Here is a 19,004-nt window from a genome sequence, read left to right as displayed (position 1 = left end):
GTTCGGGGGGCGTGTCGCCACCTGCTGTCAGTAGCACACAGTGCATCCTAATTTTTGATCCAACAGCGGGTCACCTTGTCCATGAACTCGACAAGTTGAATGGAAGCATTGTGGCTTTAAAGCTTTTGCTGCTCTTTTGCTTTAAATATTTTTTTAAGAGTCTCTAAAGAGTTAAGCGGAATAGTTGGATGTAGTTTGTATATATTATCAGTTTAGGCTGTTAGAACTACTTGCTAGTAGTTCTTCTCTGAGATCGGTTGTCAGATTTCAGTATCATGGGAAATTAAATCTCACCGGAAAGTGTCTCAAATTCGAAACGATAAAATTGGGAATGTGGTCCATCTTCGGTAAAATGAGTACTTTCTTTAGGTGGTGACAGTGACGATGCAATAAATAAAAAATCTCCCACTATGAGAGAAACTAATTATGTCAGTGGGTTTTCTTCAGTTAGACCAACAAACAACCGAAGCCACTAAAAGTAAACCCTGCTTATTGATAAATGAATTAGTTAATTAATCAGTGATACAGTATATGACTGCAATTAATGAACAAGTAACACATTAAGTTGTACTCTTGTTAATAATTTATTGTATTTTTTTTATCACAGCCACATGAATGTTGGGGGACAAGACCCTTCAGTGAAGATCACAGCTGTCAGAAAGGCCTGTTTCTAGACCGTGTGTTGATCAGTCCCAGGACAGAGAAGGCACTGGCTGCTGCCGTCACCAAACTGATGGCTCCAATGGCCCGTGTAGCCTGTGGAGACAAGGAGGAGCACAGGACGTGGGCCGAGAATTACCGAACGGGAACAGCAGAGGTCAGAGCTAAACAGGACACGTGGACTTTGTTGTATATCCATGATACAGCCTGATTTCAAACATGGTAGAGTAAACACAGTATTATAAAGTTCAACAACTCAAAAACAGCTATAATATTTATGAAAATTAGATTCTAAAAACGTATCTTTGCACTTCTTTATATGTATGTCACAGATGGTGAAATCTTTACCCACTAGACTTTTGTCAGGGCTTTGGATAGAGTGTTTGGCTCTTAAGTTTGGGGTAGAGAATCTGTCTATTTTTGACACAGGCTGTAACCATACATCCAAACTTGCACTTAAACTCAATTAAAAATAAATAAACCCATCCCAGGTTGTGTCTTTAGTGTCCGTTTACGTTATGACCAATACAGCAAATGTCAGTTTTCATTTTAGTGATGAGATATGCTACTATATGAAAAACAGGCTTGTTTAAAAGTCAAAAAAGTAATTAATTCAGGGAAACATAAAGCAACCACTCTACAGAATTCAGATATTCAAATGAGGGGGAAAAAAAGAAAAAGAAAAATCATTTCATGGGCTGCTTTGATTCGCCACTTAAGATTCCTTTTCTAAAGATGCTATACCATGAAAGACTCATTAATTGTTGTGGGTCAATGGGTAAAAAGTCTGTATTTTGAGTGGGTGGCATATGAGACAGAAGCAAAACAAACAGTTAGAGACCTGTTCGGAAACCCCCTCCCCGTAGCGCAGAAGGGTAACAAAGTGCTCGCAGTTGCTCCCCAGCAAGTCATAAGACACCTCCTGGCCGATGAGGACTTGAGCTCGCTGGATGATTTCACAGACGGGCAAAGGTGTATGGTTGTGGTCGTACTTGTTGTTGACACGGTACGAGTCACTTCCCACCACCTCTTTGAGCAGCTGCATGCGAACAACGGCCTTCCTGCTGAAGACGGACTTCACGCTGGACATGGCGGCTGCTTGGTTCTCATCTTTGGACGAGGGGGAGAGTGCATTCTGTTAGATTCTTTTGCATAAACATTAATGAGAGGAATAAACAAGAAAAAAACTTCCGTGCAAGGAACCAAAAGTGAGTTTAAGACACTGGGTTTGTGTGTTCAGGTAGAACAGGAATAAGGCATTAACTGGGAGCACCCATTGACTTTTGGACTTTTTAAGCTTCCAGTTTTGTCATTTAGATCTGTTTGAGAAAGTGGAGACACAACTCAAACATAAAACTCAGCTTAAATGTGTGAGTTATACGAAAGTTCCTCTCCTGTGCTGTTGTCATGAGGAGGGAAATTTGCTATACAGACTAAAACTGTTATTGAAAACAAGGTTGTAAACATGTTTCTTTATACTTGTTGGGGCACGTTAACGGTGTATGGAGATTGACTTGCTTTTGGAGCCAACCTTAAGTGGCCATTGAAGGAACTGTCTCTGACAAATCTGCATTGGGTTCATTTTTCAGCCCCAGAGGCTGCAGCTTGGTCTGAAGCCACCCTCATCAGGATCATAACACTAACAAACTATCTGATTGTGGAGTCATGCGAGTGAATGGTGTCTTGTGGGTTTGAGGAGAGTAATAAAACAACTTCAGTTACCAACAGAAAGAAGCTATCCGTTGACAAGTTAAAGCAGTGAAAATATTTATAGTGCAGGATCCAGTTTATCTGATAGTGATTCTTCCCTGCGGGCCTTTTTGTAGTTCGCTAAAATAGCTTTTGCTGCTCTTGTTCATAGCACCACATTGCTTGGCTCACTCTTTCCCGATTTTCCAAACTAGAGAGACATGCTAGCTGCCATCTACCGTCTATGTCTATGGATAAGTGCATTATACAACACAATTTCAAGTAATTCAGGCTATCACTTGATGCACTGAAACAGAGATACTGATGTTTTGACCACTAACACATGAGGAACTATGTCAAAATGAGCTGAAATTGAGGTCAAAATACTCACAACTGCATTCAAGGAGGATTACAAGTTTGCATCAATCTAAGCAATAACCTCTTTGTAAGAGGGGAAACACACAAGCACAAAGATACATCTTAACTATCATATTTAACCACTGATAGGAACTTTGATGCTGCTGGGCCGCCAGACTTGCACTCATAGTTGGACAAAGGTAGGAGGACACTTTGGACTGATGACATCTACTGACCAACAGGAGTCAAGTTGATGATGTAACCGTCTCCAAGGTAGAGAGCCCAGTGCTGATAGGCTGGTCTGAAGATCTCAATGAGGTCACCAGGTTGGGGGTCACCAGATAGGTCAGGGAGGTCAGGGTCATTTGAGGCCATCTAACACAGAGTGCGACAAAGAGACAATTGTAGTAAAGTGATCAATGAAATGCTTAGAGGATGGAATCATTGCCATTTTGGAGCTCTTGAATTTTAAGATTAAAATCTGTATCCTTTCAAAGTACATTTCATTTCTTGCCACACTTATTGAGAACAAATCAAAATCTTCCTTTTCAGTCAAGCTTTTCTAAACCCTTTAGCTGCAGCATTAGCATAAAACCACTGTTAGAATTTAGGAAAATTGCAGCTATAAATGAATTACATATCCACTCTCACCTTTCATATAAACAAACATAATGATACTGCCAGGCTTTCAGCTTACTTACAGCAGAGTTTTGTTGTTGTTTATCCATCCCACATCATGCTTCCACAAATTCTGAGAAGAAGAAAAAAAAAAGACACAAAGAGGAGGTTTTTACTTCACCTGCAAAGCAAAGATGCATCAAATCCACTGAGAGATCAGAAAATTTGATTTTAAGGCCTAAAACAAAGATATATTCCCCGCTTCGTTTGTGATACAGTTAGCAAAAACAACTAAATTCTCAGAGAAGAGACTGCTGGATAGAATAGTTCAACATAAAGGTCACCCATACATGCACACACATACAATACACACCAGCTCACACACAGACAATACACACGTAAGCTCTTGTGTCACCTGTGCTGCGACAATAGCACCAACACAATGGGGAAGCTGACAGAAAATGCTCTGTTTGAGCTCAGGTTATTTCACATAAGGGGAAAAAAATTCTCCTGTATACTTAGATCAGCTTGATTATCTCTGATGATTTCTGCTGTTATATTATGATAAATCACTTGGGAAAATGATTGAAAGATCAGTATTTTTATTCATTTCAGAGAAACACTAGTTTAGCTTGGTCCAAAGTTACACTTATATGGAGGGAAATCTATATCTGCCCAGGAGAGCTGTGAGTATATCCACCCCATAAATAATATAAGAGGCTGAAGCCACCGTGAAAATGAAAGGCCTTGTATTATTAATCAAACTATAAGTCCAACAGCACAAACTGCCTGCAACTGAAAGGAAAGTACACGTAAATGTTTATCATGTCAATGTGAACCGTAATAATTCAGTAGCTGAGACTCACATTGACAATGCAAACTAAATGCATAGAAGAGAAATACTTACTCATACACTTGGAGTTTTTTCTTCCTCACCATTTTAGTTCTCCATCGTAAATCTGCACAAAACCATAAAAAAAAAAATAGAAATAAAGATATTGTAAGAGAAGAAGAACAGATAAAGATCAACTCTAAGCTCCAGTGAGGATAAGCAGTTATTGGGTATCTCAAAGCCAAACGAGAGGCTGGAGGTTCTGCTGTAGGTTGTTCAGTGTTTGCTGCTCTGACTGATGATTGCCACAGTTACTAAGGTCCCACACACCAAGTCAAACACAAAGACACGGCCACACACACACAGTCACACACACAGTCACACACACATGCACTGACGAACACAGAGGCAGTCCTATTGAATGAGATTTTTTCAAACATCCATAAATGAACAAATACACCCATGCAATGAACTGAAAAAAAAACCCAAACGAAGTTAATGAAATTATTATGTATTTCTTTCATTTTAAATTGATGGATTTTTTTTTAAGGAACATAATTTATGTATTGCAGGAGACTTTTGTTTCCTGCAATTCCTGTAATGTGACTGTGTTGTACACACAGCCACAGTAAAACAAAATAAAATAAAAAATATATATATATTTTTTTCAGCGCGACTTTTGATGTCAAACTTTCATATTCAAATTAAGGGTCAAGTCCATCTCACTGTTTTAGACATAGCTGCAGCATTAGTGTCCCTGGGCAAGTCATCAAACCTCACAGACGCCCTAATGTTGTCATCACCGCATTATTACGTGTATTGATAGGAACATGCACTTAATTTGCTCAATATGTCAAACAGAACAAATGTTAAATGGACAACGAGGCTACAAAAGCACTAAAAATGAATGCAGCTTGTTTGGTGTTATATTCGGTCAGCCCTTTGTCATGCCACCGAAGGAATTACAGGTTTTCAAAGGAAACACAGATGTGAATTGTTTAATTTCAAGTCTTTATTAAGTTATCATAGGAGCCCCTTAATTGTATTAGGAACATCAAACCTATGATTACATTTTGTATTATCTAGTTTAGTTTATTGTCTTTTGTCTATCATCTTGTGTTTATCTGCAAGCTTTTGTCTATCTGTATTCGTGGTCTCTTGTACTGATTTCTTATTGCTTCTGAACTGCCTTGGAACTGCTTATGTTGATGAAAAATCTAATCAATCCAGCATGTTTACACCATGTAGTGCTTGCATGCACTGCCTTGTTTGAAAAAACAAATATATAATTCGAATAGTCACAAAAACAATATACTATTTTGGAAAGTAGCTGGAATACTTGATAAATAATATAATTGTGTCAGTTGTAGAAGTGATCAAACGTTTCTCAGAGCCATAGACTGTGGCTTTAAGTGAAACCTCATGGTGACTGATTGGAAATCAGAGGCCCACAAACGTTAGTCTGACCTAAATTTCACCTCTATCCAGTCGTACATCTTGGTTTTATGTTTAGTCAGCAGTTTCTTACTTTTACTTGCATTTTGTATAAATGTTGCTTTTCTTTCAGTGGTGTTACATCCTATTGCATCAAATTGACATGAATTATTTTACACTTCTTTATTATTCTGGTGTGACCAAGTGATTTTGAATTAGTAGCATTACTTTTGGACATTTTTGAGAGTATCACATTGCTTTTCAAACAGTGAACTTGAGTTGTAATTTAACTTTGAGCAAAGGGTACTTGCGGCGGGTTTGGACGCATTCTCTTCTCGTTGATTGGCTGGTGCGCGCCACCCGATTCATCACTTGTCTCCGCCCACCTGTCCTGACGCAGCGGGAGATCGCATCAAGCTGACTGTGGTTAATAAAACAGGAAATGTCACCACTTGAAATTTCAATATAAAATGTATACTTATTGTACAGGATTATTTAAAGAGTGGAGCGTGCTTATGATACATTTAAAGTTATCTAGCATATAACTGCTGTGTCACAACTTTATAGATACAAATATATTGGTAAAATATAATTTAATGAACCACGATAGACTCGTATAGAAAAAAAACTGTTATACAGACAATTAAAAACTGATTTACACATACTTAAAAGAAAAGTTACTATGTTTTGTAGATTAAAGATGCATATTTTAAGATTATTGGGAACTAAATTGGACATACAACCTGTTTTCTACAGTGATATTATCATGAAAAGTTGCTCTTTTAGATTCTTGACGCTGTGCGTCTGGAAGTCACGTAGTGGGGTTTTATTTTTAAATTTGTTCCGGAAGTCGTCTGCTTCGCGTAAGTCACTTGTCATCGGTGCCATTGCAGGATACAAACAGAAGGTTAGCCAAGCCGACAGCAAGTAATATTTGATCCGGGGCAGGGATTTCCTGTGTTGTCCACACCAATCAATAGTGTTTGTGTTATGAGAAGCCCGACGCTGGCTCTTTTAGGACTGTGGTGAGAGAAAATATCACTTTTCTTTTCAATGCTAGCATAGCCGCTGGTCAGCTAGCTGTACCTGTTAGCTTGACATCAGCTCGTGACCGCTTGTTAAATGAGACATTTCGCGTGTTAAAACTAATCCCAATCATCTGAGAGGGGAAAAAAACTAAATGTCTCGATCAAACGGTGCTCATCAACACACTATGTGTTATCGTAAAATGTCACGTGTCACTTGTGTTTTCGTTTCGCTCACAGAGAACTTCAGGTGTAAACATTTTTGACCAATACATTTGCTCTCCTTGTATGCACCTTTAAGGCCTTGCAACTGCAGTTATTATTACAAGCCCGAACTTAGTGGTACGATCGTGATCATTGTTTTAACTTCGTGTCACGTGTCCACTGACATAAGTGTTTGACCCCCCCCCCCCTCCTCCTCCTCCTCTCTGGCTCCAGAATGAGCACCATGGCTGCAGCGCCTCAACTCCGGCGGACAGACTCAGCTCGGGGGGAGTTTTCGCCCCTGAAGCACTTTGTTGTAGCCAAGAAGAAGATCAGCGATGTGTTCGGTCAGCTGCTCGACTACGTGAAAGAGACTTCAGAGTTTGTGGGAGGTGAGCGCCTTTTCTTCCGTCAGTCGACGTTTGCGTCACTGGAAGGTCACCATGAAGAGTTATGAAGAGAAGTTGTTAAAGTAAGACCACGTTGCCGGCTGGCTGAGTTTGTTTTTATGTTGTGTTACTGTGCTGACAGACATCACTGGGAATGAGTCTTTGGAGAACATCGCCACTCTGGATCAGAAGTCGGAGATTCAGGCTTATGCTGGTAAAATTGCGGTTATAAAGGAGGTGCTTGCACGCAGGCACATGAAGGTGGCCTTTTTTGGCAGGTAAATATATATCAGTGCTCACCTGGATTTTACACTCTTACACGTTCCTGATAGTTGATCTCAAATGGCCTGCTTCAACAGAGTAATTCTCACACACAGATTTCATACATCATTATGTAGGCGGCTGTGCTTTCACTTTCATTATTATTTACATTGGTGTGACACAAATCATTCATCTACCAAACTGATGTTAAATAAACAGGCAGTGCTGAGGAAAAAGTGTAGATTCAAAACGTATCAGGATGGGGTGTTTTTTTTTTGCAATGCTTTTCTGGCGCCGTGACTGACGCAGTCACAGAAACAAACAAAGAGCATCCTGATTTGTATGTTGTCAAAGGAAATAATAATAGTGTTTGGCTCCATGGAAATGTAGTGTGTGCCTCATTTGCTTTTAGGACCAGCAATGGTAAAAGCACAGTGGTCAACGCCATGCTGAGGGATCGGGTGCTGCCCAGTGGAATCGGCCACACCACGAACTGCTTCCTGAGCGTGGAGGGAACCGATGAAGACAAGGCCTACCTCAAGACGGAGGGCTCTGAGGAGGAGCAGAGCATTAAGGTACTTTTTTTTTTTTTTTTTCTGAAGCGTCGTGTTAATCAAGGAGGTCACACTGTTGAGGATTCAAGCTGATTAGAGTCGCTCATGATACGGTGGTTATTCTTCTTCAGGAAGCAGATTTAGGCTTGGTGTAATTCTAGTCACAAAATGCTTGATTCTACTATGTAATACAGTTGTGTAACAGGAAATTACATTTTTATTAAAAATAAAACACAGAAGAAATATGAGGTGGGTTTTTACGACACAATTCTGGTACATTTGCATATCAATATGCTCTTTTCTCACCTGCCAGTTGTATTGTATTATTATTATTTTTTTTGTTAATGCATTTTTATTTTTCTTTCTACTTTTAAATCTCTTATTTGTCTGTCGGCCCATAACAACTTCTCCTCTTGTACTGCACAAAGAAAAAATCCCCAAAATATCCAATGCAGGCAAATCCTGATTGTACGATCTGTGACGCCAGCGCAGGATGTTCACTGCAGTGTCAAATGAAAACCCAGAGTGGGAGACTTCTCTATGAATTATAGAAGTGCACGAAGTTGACGTGAGGTTCATCAGCAGGATGAAAGAGCAACTTAAACAGTTTTCATCTTTGGTTTGCTCGTGCCCTTTGTATAATCAGGCTGGTTTCTTTTCTGTGGTGCTGGTTCATACTTTACCTCGTGTGTCAACTTGGGATCTTTCATGTTTAAGAGATCAAACTGTCCATGCTTGGGCCAAGATTTAAAGAAAATAAATGAATCTGTAAAATATATGTTTGCGTTGGCATATCTAGGTGACATTCATGACGTAGGAAATGGATGACGCGAATTGTCAATGTAACAGTGATGGCTGCAAAATACCTTTACCTTAAAAATAGTGATTACATTACCACCAGTAACACCAGTGTATTTACAACCCCTCTGCAGACGGTGAACCAGCTGGCTCATGCGCTTCACATGGACGAAAGCCTGGACGCTGGCTGCCTCGTCCGTGTTTTTTGGCCGAAAACCAAGTGTGCTCTGCTTCGAGATGACCTGGTGCTTGTAGACAGGTGACCGTTGCGTCCAATGTCACGCACGCATTTGTTTGACCGCTTCCAGCATTGTGTTTTTCTCAAATTCAAAACGTGCTCATTATTTCCCAAAATCTGGGAAATTCTGTGTATTTGACATATTTACCTCTCTACCGCTCACTAGTCCAGGGACAGATGTCACGTCGCAGCTGGACAGCTGGATTGACAAGTTTTGCCTGGATGCTGATGTTTTCGTGCTGGTGGCCAACTCAGAGTCCACACTCATGAACACGGTAAAGACTCTCACCCTAATGGAGCTCATGTTTGGCCAATATCCCGCGGGATTTACATCACACGTCTGTATCTGGGTCGGACCATTGTCGTCCATTCTACCTCACGGGTTCAGCACACACCCCTGATTCGTGAACAACTTGAGCCAGGAATAGGCAAGGTGACCTTTGAATGAACTCACTGTGAAACATTTTGCATCACTCATTTAATGTCTGTCACAGGACGTGAAGTCACTCTTTTGCCCTTTCTGACTGGAGGCTGATATCATTTTTCCAGTTCAGAGACTGGCATCCTCTCTGTGAATGGGCGCAGTGGTAAAAGGCATCAGTGTTGACTTAATTGCTTTTTTATTGTTGTTGTTTTTAAGCCATTTTTTCCCCAAAAGTTTAACAATTTTTGAGGAATACATCCTCCTTTAACCTCAGTCATGGGTGTTTATTTAAAAGGCAGATTCATTTGAGTTATAGGTTTTGTATTTAACAACCATAGCATACGTATAGGAATAGTTTTTTTTATCACTTCTGCTTCTATAAGTGTTCACGGAATGTTCCGGCTTAGGTGTCCAATTGAGTTTCTTTTTTTTCTTTTGTACCACTAATATTAACAGTGCAAGATCAAACAAAGCTACCCCAGCTTTCAGCAATGCCAGTGTCTTATCTTTGCTAAACAGTGCGGTGTGTATGCTTTCTATGCCGAGCCAGTAAGAGTGCGGCCGCCAGTGTTTTTATGTGGCCGCAGACGGGCCCCACTTGTTTCTGTCTGCTCAGGCATTCATGCAATGTGAGGCCAAACACAGTCACTCACAGAGCCAGTCGATCCGTCTGCTGCTCTTAAAGGGAAAGCAAACTCACACTCCCCTCTCGACTGGAAATAAACCAGATATGAAGTAAACAACAGAAGATTGCCAAACGTTTCTGTCTTGGTGACCAAGTGTGACCAAGCGGCGTGCTTGAGAAACGGAGATGTGTTATTATTTCAGAATCTGCTTTTTTCACTCTTCCAAGCTGCTTCAACGTCACCGATGCGAACCCTAATGTTTGCCTTCCACGCAGGAAAAACACTTTTTCCATAAAGTGAACGAACGGCTCTCAAAGCCGAACATCTTCATCCTGAACAATCGCTGGGACGCCTCGGCAAACGAACCAGAATACATGGAGGATGTGAGTTATGGATGAGCACGTTTGTCTGGTGTCAGAAACATCATTTTTATTTCTTGGATTAAACAAATTGTGGGAAACGTTTGCATGAAAATGAAGACCCTATTCGAGAACGTGTCACCTCTTTTTGCAGGTGAGGAAACAACACACGGACCGCTGCGTGAACTTTTTGGTGGAGGAGCTGAAAGTCGTCGACCGCGAACAGGCACCCAACCGCATTTTCTTTGTCTCTGCAAAAGAGGTGCTCAACTCCCGCATGCAACGTGCGCAGGGCATGCCCGAAACGGGTGAGCGCACTGCTCGAATAATATCCGTCTGTTGAATCGATGGATTATAAGTGTGTTCACCCTCGTTCTGTAAGATTTCTTAGATACTTCATAGAAAATTGGTAGTGAGCATTAAACATCGTTTATGTTCAAGCGATGCAGATTATTAAAGGTTTAAACGAAAGCTCCAAATGAAAAATGTTGAAGTTTCACATCTGATGTAAGGTACAAAAAAAAAAAAAACCTCTGTGATAAGGTTGTTTGTGTATCTTTTCATATCTGATGTGATCATTTCATCCAACAGGTGGAGCTCTGGCTGAGGGCTTCATGGAGAGACTGAAGGAGTTCCAGAGCTTTGAGAGGAGGTTTGAGGTGTGTGCATGTGTGTTTTCTGGGGGCAGTTTTGAGCCATTTTCGAGTAGATTCACATAAAACTGATGCAGGACTGTCTGAAAGACTTTCCAGCAGGTGCAAAGATACGGCGGTTATATTATGAAACCGATCCTCTTATTCAATTTTGATCAAGAAATTGTTCTTTTCAGTTTCTTGCCACCTCATTTTATTCCCCCTCTGCAACCAAGCTGTGCTGCATTCTGGTCTTTTGTTAACCAACGTGTCTGTAGTTCTCACACTGTTGCGGAAGGGAACTAAAATGTCATTTTCTTCATTACAATGGAATCGCAGTGTTAGTCCCACTGTACACCTGGGCCTTGTAGATAAATGCTGCAGTTTATGAGTTAAGCAGATAACTCATCATGATCATGTTGTTTGGCTGCGGTGGGTGAGAGTTGGGAGGTTCTTTCTTCATTCGTTAACACCGTTTCCCTTTTGAACCCTCGAGAAATTCAGCCGCTTACCAAAAAATGTTTTGTGTACATGATGATTGTAGTGCGAGTAACAGGGGGGGGGAAAAACAGCTGACGTCCTCCAATCGGTAACAGCCAGCGCGAAGCGGCCAATAACTGACTCTTGGTTAGGTTTTTGTCAGACTGTGACATCTCAAGCTGGCACCCTCAGAGCAGTCAGGACCGATTACCGTGCCTTTTCATCAACCTGCGTCTTCATTGCTGAAATCTAGATTCACTTCGGTGAGGACCGGATCAGTTTGTTTTCATTTACCCTGATTTTGTTCTCTGTTTGCACTTTTCATTGCTGTTTTGTATTTCTGTATTTTGTTGCATCTTATTGAGATGTTTTCCTTTTTAACCAGGGGGAAGCGTATTGTGTCTATTCTGGGAGGAAACCATCAAAATATTTAAAAGCACGATCCTTCAGATTTCTGTCGTTGCTGATTTGGTTGCACCCGTGGTTCATGCGATCATAGCAAGTTTGAACTGCAACGCTGTTGACAAATTGACACTGTTAATGAGGAAATTAGAAGCGGCTTGCCTTTCTTCATCGTGTCATCATCATCAGCCACCGACACCACACAATAGCAGGGCTCAGTAAAAGAATGTCTGAAGCTTTTCTTCCATATTTGAACAAATAGTAACGCACAAAACAGACTCGTAGTACTGCTCTTAATTTGATTTGCCAGAGGGGGCCACTCGCCGATGTCGGTCTCTCGCCATTTTCACACAGTGGGCGCCAATCACAAATGGCAGCGGCTTCCCTGACAAAACTGTCGTTCTGTAATTGGATTAATAAGGTCCCAGAAAATCGTCGCTATTTTGAGGATTTCTCAATTCCTGGAGCCCAAAATGACACAATATTCCTGTATTGTTACATTGCTTTTTTTTTTCTATGTGAGATTTTCTTTCAGTCGAATTGTTTGCACTCACTCAATATGATTTTTCTTAATTTTGCTTCGGCTAAGTCGACACACAACTGTGACATTAAGAAAAGTGGGCTGTGGGACACGAGGTACACACTCTGCTGCTGTCGTTTTCACTCCTGTGTTTCCATTTCTTTTCTCTTCCCTTAAATCAAAAGTAGCAGGTGTGTATCTTGTATGTTTGTCCCCAGACCGCACGCCAGCCCGAGCGTGCTGTCCAACAGCAGCAGCAGCCACTATAACTGTCACAGTAACTTGTGTGTTATGGCCTCGCAGGAGTGTATCTCGCAGTCAGCAGTGAAAACAAAGTTTGAGCAGCACACTATCAGGGCCAAGCAGATCACAGAACAAGTCAAGAACATCATGGACACCATCAACATTGAGGCAGCGGAGAAGAGGTGAGCATCAAAGCATTTCGTAGAGTTTTACTAATAATGTTAAACTGATACTGTCTTTTTTTTCCGCCAAATGCCATAAGGGTGTAGTAAAGGTAAACTATAAACACCTGAGAAGATAAATATGTTGATGTACTGTAAGTTAGAAATAATGTAATAAATTAAGCAATTACTTGCGCTATTCTAAGTGGATTTGAATGTTTCCCTAATTCTTTTTGACTGCCCAGTTGGTCTGCCATGTGTCATGATATTTCCTCTCTGTGGGGTGGGATTTCAGAGTGGCAGCACTGGAGGACAGAGAGTACCAAATGGACCGGCTTGACTTTGTCAGGAATCAGCTCAACTTGCTGATCGATGACATCAAAAAGAAGATCAAAGCGATCAGTGAGGAGGTGGAGTCCAAGGTAACGTAGACAAGTGGGGGAATAACTTTTAAATGTCCAGCTGAAGTGCCTGGAAATTGTCAGAAAGAAGAAAATAAGGAAAGAAAATTACGTGTAGAGTCCACACTCTAACTCAAAATGGTCAGTTTGTCTTCTCCCAAGAAGAAACCAATTTATTGTTGTCTGGACAAAAATTAAGAACCCAGGAAGAAAAAAACAGTATATGGTCTGGTTCGAGCCCTAATCTGCTGCAGATGGTGACTGACGACCCTCGTTGTGTTCCACGCAGGTGTCCGTTGCCATGGGCGAGGAGATATGCCGTCTCCACGTGATTGTTGACGAGTTCCACTCTGATTTCCATCCATCACCTCACATCCTTAAGATCTACAAGTCTGTGAGTAAAAGCGCTGTCATTAAGTCTTTGTTGTCAGCTGTTCACCTCATAATACTGCAGGAGGAGGACGAAGACAAACTGCAGTGCAATAAAGTGGAGTTCATCGAAATGCACTGTAATGATCCAACAGGTGACACCGATCAGTCCGCAGATCAAATGAACTCTTCCTGCTCATATTACTCTTTCAAAGTTGGAACCATCAAACCTTTGTTTTTAAAAAGACTTATTTTTCCATCACTTCATCCTCTGGGATGTCCCATTGGCAGACTGTCAGGTACTGTCATTTTATGCACCAAGAATTAGGGGTGATGCATTATCAATAATGTTCAATTACAACTTCATTTTTTCTTGCTTTTCTGGGGGGGAGATTTTTGTGGTAATGTCTTCCTTTGACAAAAAAAAAAAAAAAAAAAAAAAAAAAAAGGATATCAACCCTGGGAGTTATCAATAACTAATTCACGTTTGTAGGTGCTTAATATCAATATATATTCAAAACATCAAGACTGATTATTGCCTTAAGGAATCACGTTGCTCATTATAGGCCAGGTTGCAGTGGTCAAGTAAAGGGTGTTTGAACAATCTTGAAAAATAGTCTTGAGTGCAATTAATCTGTTAAAAACTTACAAATAAAAAAAATTGAATGAAAAGATGCTTTATTTATCCCAAAGGCAAATTCTATTTGCCTCATTAGTGGTAAATCTGTATTTCGTGTCTCTCTGTTGATCAGTGCTGAAACTATCTGACCGTTTTACGGCTTTGTTCACAAACGCTGTCCCTGGGAATGCCCCTAAAATGGCAAATATTGTTTCAGGGGCAATTGAGAGAGAAGTCTGTTACGCTGAGAAAGCCTTGTGAGTGTAGTGGGAGGAAAAAAAGAAGAAAAAAAAGCTTTACTCCGAAGGGACTTCACTGACCTTTTTGTAGGATTTGTTTGGGAAAACAGATGCTTCCGATGCCAACCACCATGCAAGTTCCCACTGACCCCTTCAGTCACTAAAGAACATGCACGTTTTTAGACTCTGGGAGAGATAACTCACACTGGCAGAGGGGGGACATGCAAAGTGCACAGGAAAGCCCCCAGCTGAGATTCAAACAGGAAACTTTTTAAAAAAAGCTGCCGAATTGAAAAGGGAATTCCGACGTTTTCTTGACTTGGATGCAATGTTCCATCGGAAAAAAGAATGAGAATCATACTGTAGGTTAACTGGTGTAAAGTCTGTATACCTGCCTTTAGAGAGATGGCTAAGCGCTGTTTTACGGCTCCATCGGACCTCTGAACCCTGTTTTTGTCGGCAGGAGCTGCTGCTTCATGTGGAGGAGGGGATGGGCAAGAACCTGGCCTTCCGCTGCTCCAATGCTGTCACTGCATCTGTCCAGTCCTCTCAGAGATACATGATAGGTAACTGATAGCTAACACAACATGTGCAATCCCAGATGTAAGTTTACACGTGTTCATCTTGGACACTAATGCACCAGCGTCTTCTGGTGAAAACCTGGTAATGAATGGTGTTTATCATTCTAAATGAAGCAGAAATCTTGTAAACGTGCATATGGAAGAATAGTGAAGATTGAAAGCCGACTTCAGTCATCGCTTGTCTGAAATGATCCTTTTCATCAATGTTTTTTGCCTTTGAAATTGTGTATTTTCGTAGAAGCCCAGCCCAAATTGACTGTTCTCTATTGTTTTTTTTTTTTTTTCACCCCATCGTTCACTCTCAGAAAGTGTCGCTAAACTTAGTCGGAGCCTTTTGGGCTCTCGACTGTTCTGTGACACCCAGTTCACGGCTATATTTACCCTCCTCGCTGAATGCCATCGTCACATGCTTCATTATGCTTCAGGCATGCAGGCGAGCTGTGCTCAGTGACATTGATGTAGAAAAGGCGTTAATGTGCCCTCTGATTAAAAGCCTTCAGGTGAAAAAATTGAATTGCGTAGTAATATTGATTAATTTATCTATTTTTAAAGGGGCAATAAATGAGGTCCATAATGTGTCAGCCATCATGTCTGTTTGTGGCTTGGTGCAGCTTTAAAACACAAATTTAAGTGGCAAACGTTCCACGACATCTTTTGATTGCTGTCATAATTCTCGCACTCCAGATAGCATGCTGCCCCTGCTTCCCTCCGCGGACCAGAGCAAAGTCCACCTGCTTGTGCCAAACAGGACGTTTGACCTGAGTTACGACCTGAACTGCGCCACAATTTGCAACGACTTCCAGGAGAACATTGAGTTTCAGTTTACGTTGGGCTGGCAGTCTTTAGTCCACCGCTTCCTGGGATCTGTTAATGCACAGAGAGCTCTCAAACTGGTGGACCAGAACTTCCAGGTACCCAGTGTGTTTTTTGTTGGATCAGCTTAAAATCATGCAGTGATTCGTAAAATCGGGCGACTGATGTTCAGCATGGATTCCGAACAAAACTCTGCTCGTCATTGCAGACATCTCGACCCGCGCTGCCTCCGGCCCGTACACCTTCTTCAGGACCCCCCTCCATTGCCGCACCGCCTCAGAACGACACAGCCCTCATGACCCAGGAAGACCTGATGGTAGCCATGGCAACCAACTTGGCATCCCTCACCTCCCGCACTTCGATGGGCGTTGTCGTCGTTGGAGGAGTGGTAGGTTCTTTCCAAAACTGTTTGACGTGTATTCTGTACATCAAATTACGCTCGTTGTGTAAGAAGTGATTAGCTTGCCTTATTTTACAAAACTTAGATTTTACCTCAACGACCAATGTAAGTTTTTGATCGAGCTCTCACATCAGGAAGTTTAGCCCGTTCCTCTGAACAGAACTGCTTCAACTCCCACATGAAGCACCGGTTCAGATCCTTCCAGAACATATTTGTTAGATTAGGGTCAGGACTTTGACTCGTCCATTTCAAAACATTATCTTTGTTCTTCTTGAAACATTTATTGCTTGTGTGCTCGGTGCTGCTCTCTGCGTGACCTACTTTCTGCTCACAAATTGTTAACGGACAGATTTCGTAAATTTTTTATTGAATATCCCTGGTTTCATTCATACGTGAGCGCTAGCTGGACCCAATTATACCGTTATACTACTAACACATGTTGAATTATATTTTTGTCTTGTTTATTTAACGTTTTCAATGCTTTTAGCTATTTGTTGAACAGAAGAAATTAAAAAAAATCCTCAAGGGTTCAAAAACCTTTAAGCACTTTTATAGTTGGAGTAGAAATCCTTCGAGTATTTAAACTCAGCCTAAGTCTCCTTTTTCTTTTTTCTTTTTTCTTTTTTAAGGTTTGTAGAGCAGTTGGCTGGAGACTCATTGGCCTGTCAGCCTCCCTCTACGGCCTGCTGTACCTGTATGAGAGGCTCACCTGGACCACGAAAGCAAAGGAGCGCTCTCTGAAGCGCCAGTTTGTGGACTACGCATCCGACAAACTGCAGCTAATTGTCAGCTTTACTAGTGCAAACTGCAGTCACCAGGTCCAGCAGTAAGTCCCGACCTGCCCTTTAGTAGCGGTTCAAGCATCTCAAGCACCTAAATGTTTTGTTTTTTTTCCAGCTCAGATGGCAGTTAGAGATAATTTCACACTTTTCTTGTTTAGCTTTGACGCAGAAATGGTCAAATTACGGCCGCATTCGTGTTTTTGTCGAAATTCAAACGAAATATTTTGCATAAATTTTGTTTGCGTGATTCCCCACGACGTGCCTGATTTGCACGCAAAACTCACACACGCGCACACACACACACGCATAACCCAGGCCCTCCCGGGGCCTTCCCCCTCTGTATCTGGGCTAAATAAATAAGCAGTGCGACGCTGTGCCCTCTGTGTTGCCAGGGAGATGGCTACGACCTTTGCTCGGCTCTGTCAGCAGGTGGACCAGACGCAGAGAGAACTGGAGGCAAACATCCGTCTACTGACAGCCAAGATAGAACAGTTGGAAGCTGTCCAGAGCCGCTCCAAGTGCTTACGGTCAGTCCAGCTTCTTCTCTCATTGAGGACAGCAAACCGATCAGGGGAAAAGGGGGAGAGTTGGCATGTCTGTCAGGATTCAGCAAGATCTTACACGGATGAAACTTAAACATGTCATTGCATAAATTCTTTAAGCATCATTGCGACATATATGATTATCACTGTAAACACGGAGGGGAAATGTAGTTAGTTCACCCACTTTTTCACAGGAGTTTATAGTTTGTTCACAGAAACTCAAAGCTTTACTCTGACCTTCACTTAACAAGCTGCATGGATAAAATTGGTCCACATTTGACGCATGTTTGTTTCCCGTGCAGGCATAAAGCCACAGAGTTGGAGAAGCAGTTGGAGGAATTCACTAATCAGTATCTGCAGCCTCAGGAGTGAAGCTGCTCCTCTTGGTCGCTCCACAGTTTGTTGGCTCTTCTGGAGCCGATCATTCCTTAAGTCCGGTGCCGCCCTGTCGCACCACCGCTTCGCGCAAGACGGTGGTGCTGAAAATCGTAAAATTGGACCGGTCCGACAACTTTGAAACAAACTTTACATGTTTTAATATCCAGTGGAATGTCAGGAGTTCATCAAACGCGAGTACAGAACTCCTCCAGCGTCTCCGATAAGAAGATTTGATCTTTTTGTTTCAGTTTGTGATACGAAACAACTTTTTTTTTTTTTTGGGTCACCTTTCTCCGATGTGTTGATAATGAAAAGCAGACAAAGACGTGGATAAGTCCGGACACACTTTCGGTATTTTCTCTCCTTCCTCAGCCAGCCGGGTGCCTCAGATGACCATGAAGCCGAAGAGAACCAACTGTTAAAACACAACAGCCTACATGGACTGTAGTTGTGCAAATTCACTCCACAAGGTGGGGATATATTCTTGGTCAGCGGGCTACTGGTTGGGTGCTGTATTCTGACACCAATGTGCTGTCACTCTTAGCTGTGAATATGCCTTTTTATGGAATACCTTTGTGGAGCAAATGAAGTTTGTGTGTCTAAGATGTATCTGCTCAGATGCGCGATCAACTGTTCATTAAGAGTAAAAGAAAAAATAATAGGTTTAATACTAAAATAGTAAGAAACAAGCTAAATTTACTGAGAAGAATTGTCTGAGTAGGAAGGGAATGCATGTCTTTAAAATACTGTAATTTGAGTTCTATTTTCTAACAACACAAACTGTATACATCAGATATTTTATTATATTCTATTTTATTTATACATATTAGACAATACAATGGCAATTACAACAAGATTCTTTTTTTTTTGTAAACTTGTCTTCTTTTTTCTTGAATGCGTGTTGAAATACCTCTAGATTGTATTAAACCTGAAACAATCTAAAGCGGACATGTTGTACATTTATTTCAGGAGCT

General features: G+C 41.3%; 2 protein-coding genes across 3 annotated transcripts; one reads left to right on the top strand and one right to left on the bottom strand.

Annotated features, from left to right (window-relative positions):
* Positions 1-578: 578 nt before the first annotated feature.
* On the bottom strand, positions 579-4,457 carry plaat1 (phospholipase A and acyltransferase 1). The gene is made up of 5 exons (XM_075484382.1): positions 4,232-4,457; positions 3,408-3,457; positions 2,943-3,081; positions 1,502-1,770; positions 579-756 (listed from the first exon to the last, which is right to left on the bottom strand). Exons 2-5 carry the CDS (start codon positions 3,432-3,434, stop codon positions 655-657), a joined length of 537 nt encoding a protein of 178 aa, XP_075340497.1. The 5' UTR covers positions 3,435-3,457; positions 4,232-4,457; the 3' UTR covers positions 579-654.
* A 2,000-nt stretch (positions 4,458-6,457) lies between these two features.
* Positions 6,458-18,973, top strand: mfn1b (mitofusin 1b). 2 transcript variants are annotated; one of them, XM_075485437.1, is made up of 18 exons: positions 6,458-6,497; positions 7,054-7,211; positions 7,351-7,486; positions 7,882-8,044; positions 8,956-9,080; positions 9,226-9,334; positions 10,385-10,492; positions 10,623-10,776; positions 11,060-11,127; positions 12,806-12,927; positions 13,202-13,328; positions 13,597-13,701; positions 14,998-15,100; positions 15,800-16,026; positions 16,137-16,316; positions 16,958-17,154; positions 17,503-17,637; positions 17,955-18,973. In XM_075485437.1, exons 2-18 carry the CDS (start codon positions 7,055-7,057, stop codon positions 18,022-18,024), a joined length of 2,286 nt encoding a protein of 761 aa, XP_075341552.1. In that variant the 5' UTR covers positions 6,458-6,497; position 7,054; the 3' UTR covers positions 18,025-18,973. The 2 variants fall into 2 exon arrangements, with proteins under 2 accessions (XP_075341552.1, XP_075341551.1); XM_075485436.1 differs by having other exon boundaries at positions 6,463-6,615.
* The last annotated feature ends 31 nt before the right edge of the window (positions 18,974-19,004 follow it).

The sequence above is a fragment of the Odontesthes bonariensis genome, chromosome 15, assembly GCF_027942865.1.
Source record: "Odontesthes bonariensis isolate fOdoBon6 chromosome 15, fOdoBon6.hap1, whole genome shotgun sequence".
NCBI lineage: Eukaryota > Metazoa > Chordata > Actinopteri > Atheriniformes > Atherinopsidae > Odontesthes > Odontesthes bonariensis.
The sequence above is the reverse complement of the archived record's forward strand: the minus strand, read 5'-3'. Positions and strand labels throughout refer to the sequence as shown.

Excerpts from the sequence above, each read along its gene's own strand:
- mfn1b (XM_075485437.1), top strand. The coding sequence starts at position 7,055 with ATGAGCACCATGGCTGCAGCGCCTCAACTCCGGCGGACAGACTCAGCT. Across the intron at positions 9,081-9,225 it reads GACCTGGTGCTTGTAGACAG|TCCAGGGACAGATGTCACGT; the intron begins GTGACCGTTGCG and ends ACCGCTCACTAG. Across the intron at positions 9,335-10,384 it reads AGTCCACACTCATGAACACG|GAAAAACACTTTTTCCATAA; the intron begins GTAAAGACTCTC and ends CCTTCCACGCAG.
- plaat1 (XM_075484382.1), bottom strand. The coding sequence starts at position 3,434 with ATGGATAAACAACAACAAAACTCTGCT. Across the intron at positions 1,771-2,942 it reads CATCAACTTGACTCCTGTTG|ATGAGAACCAAGCAGCCGCC; the intron begins GTCAGTAGATGT and ends CCTCGTCCAAAG. Across the intron at positions 757-1,501 it reads GGGAGGGGGTTTCCGAACAG|GCTACACGGGCCATTGGAGC; the intron begins GTCTCTAACTGT and ends TTGTCTCCACAG.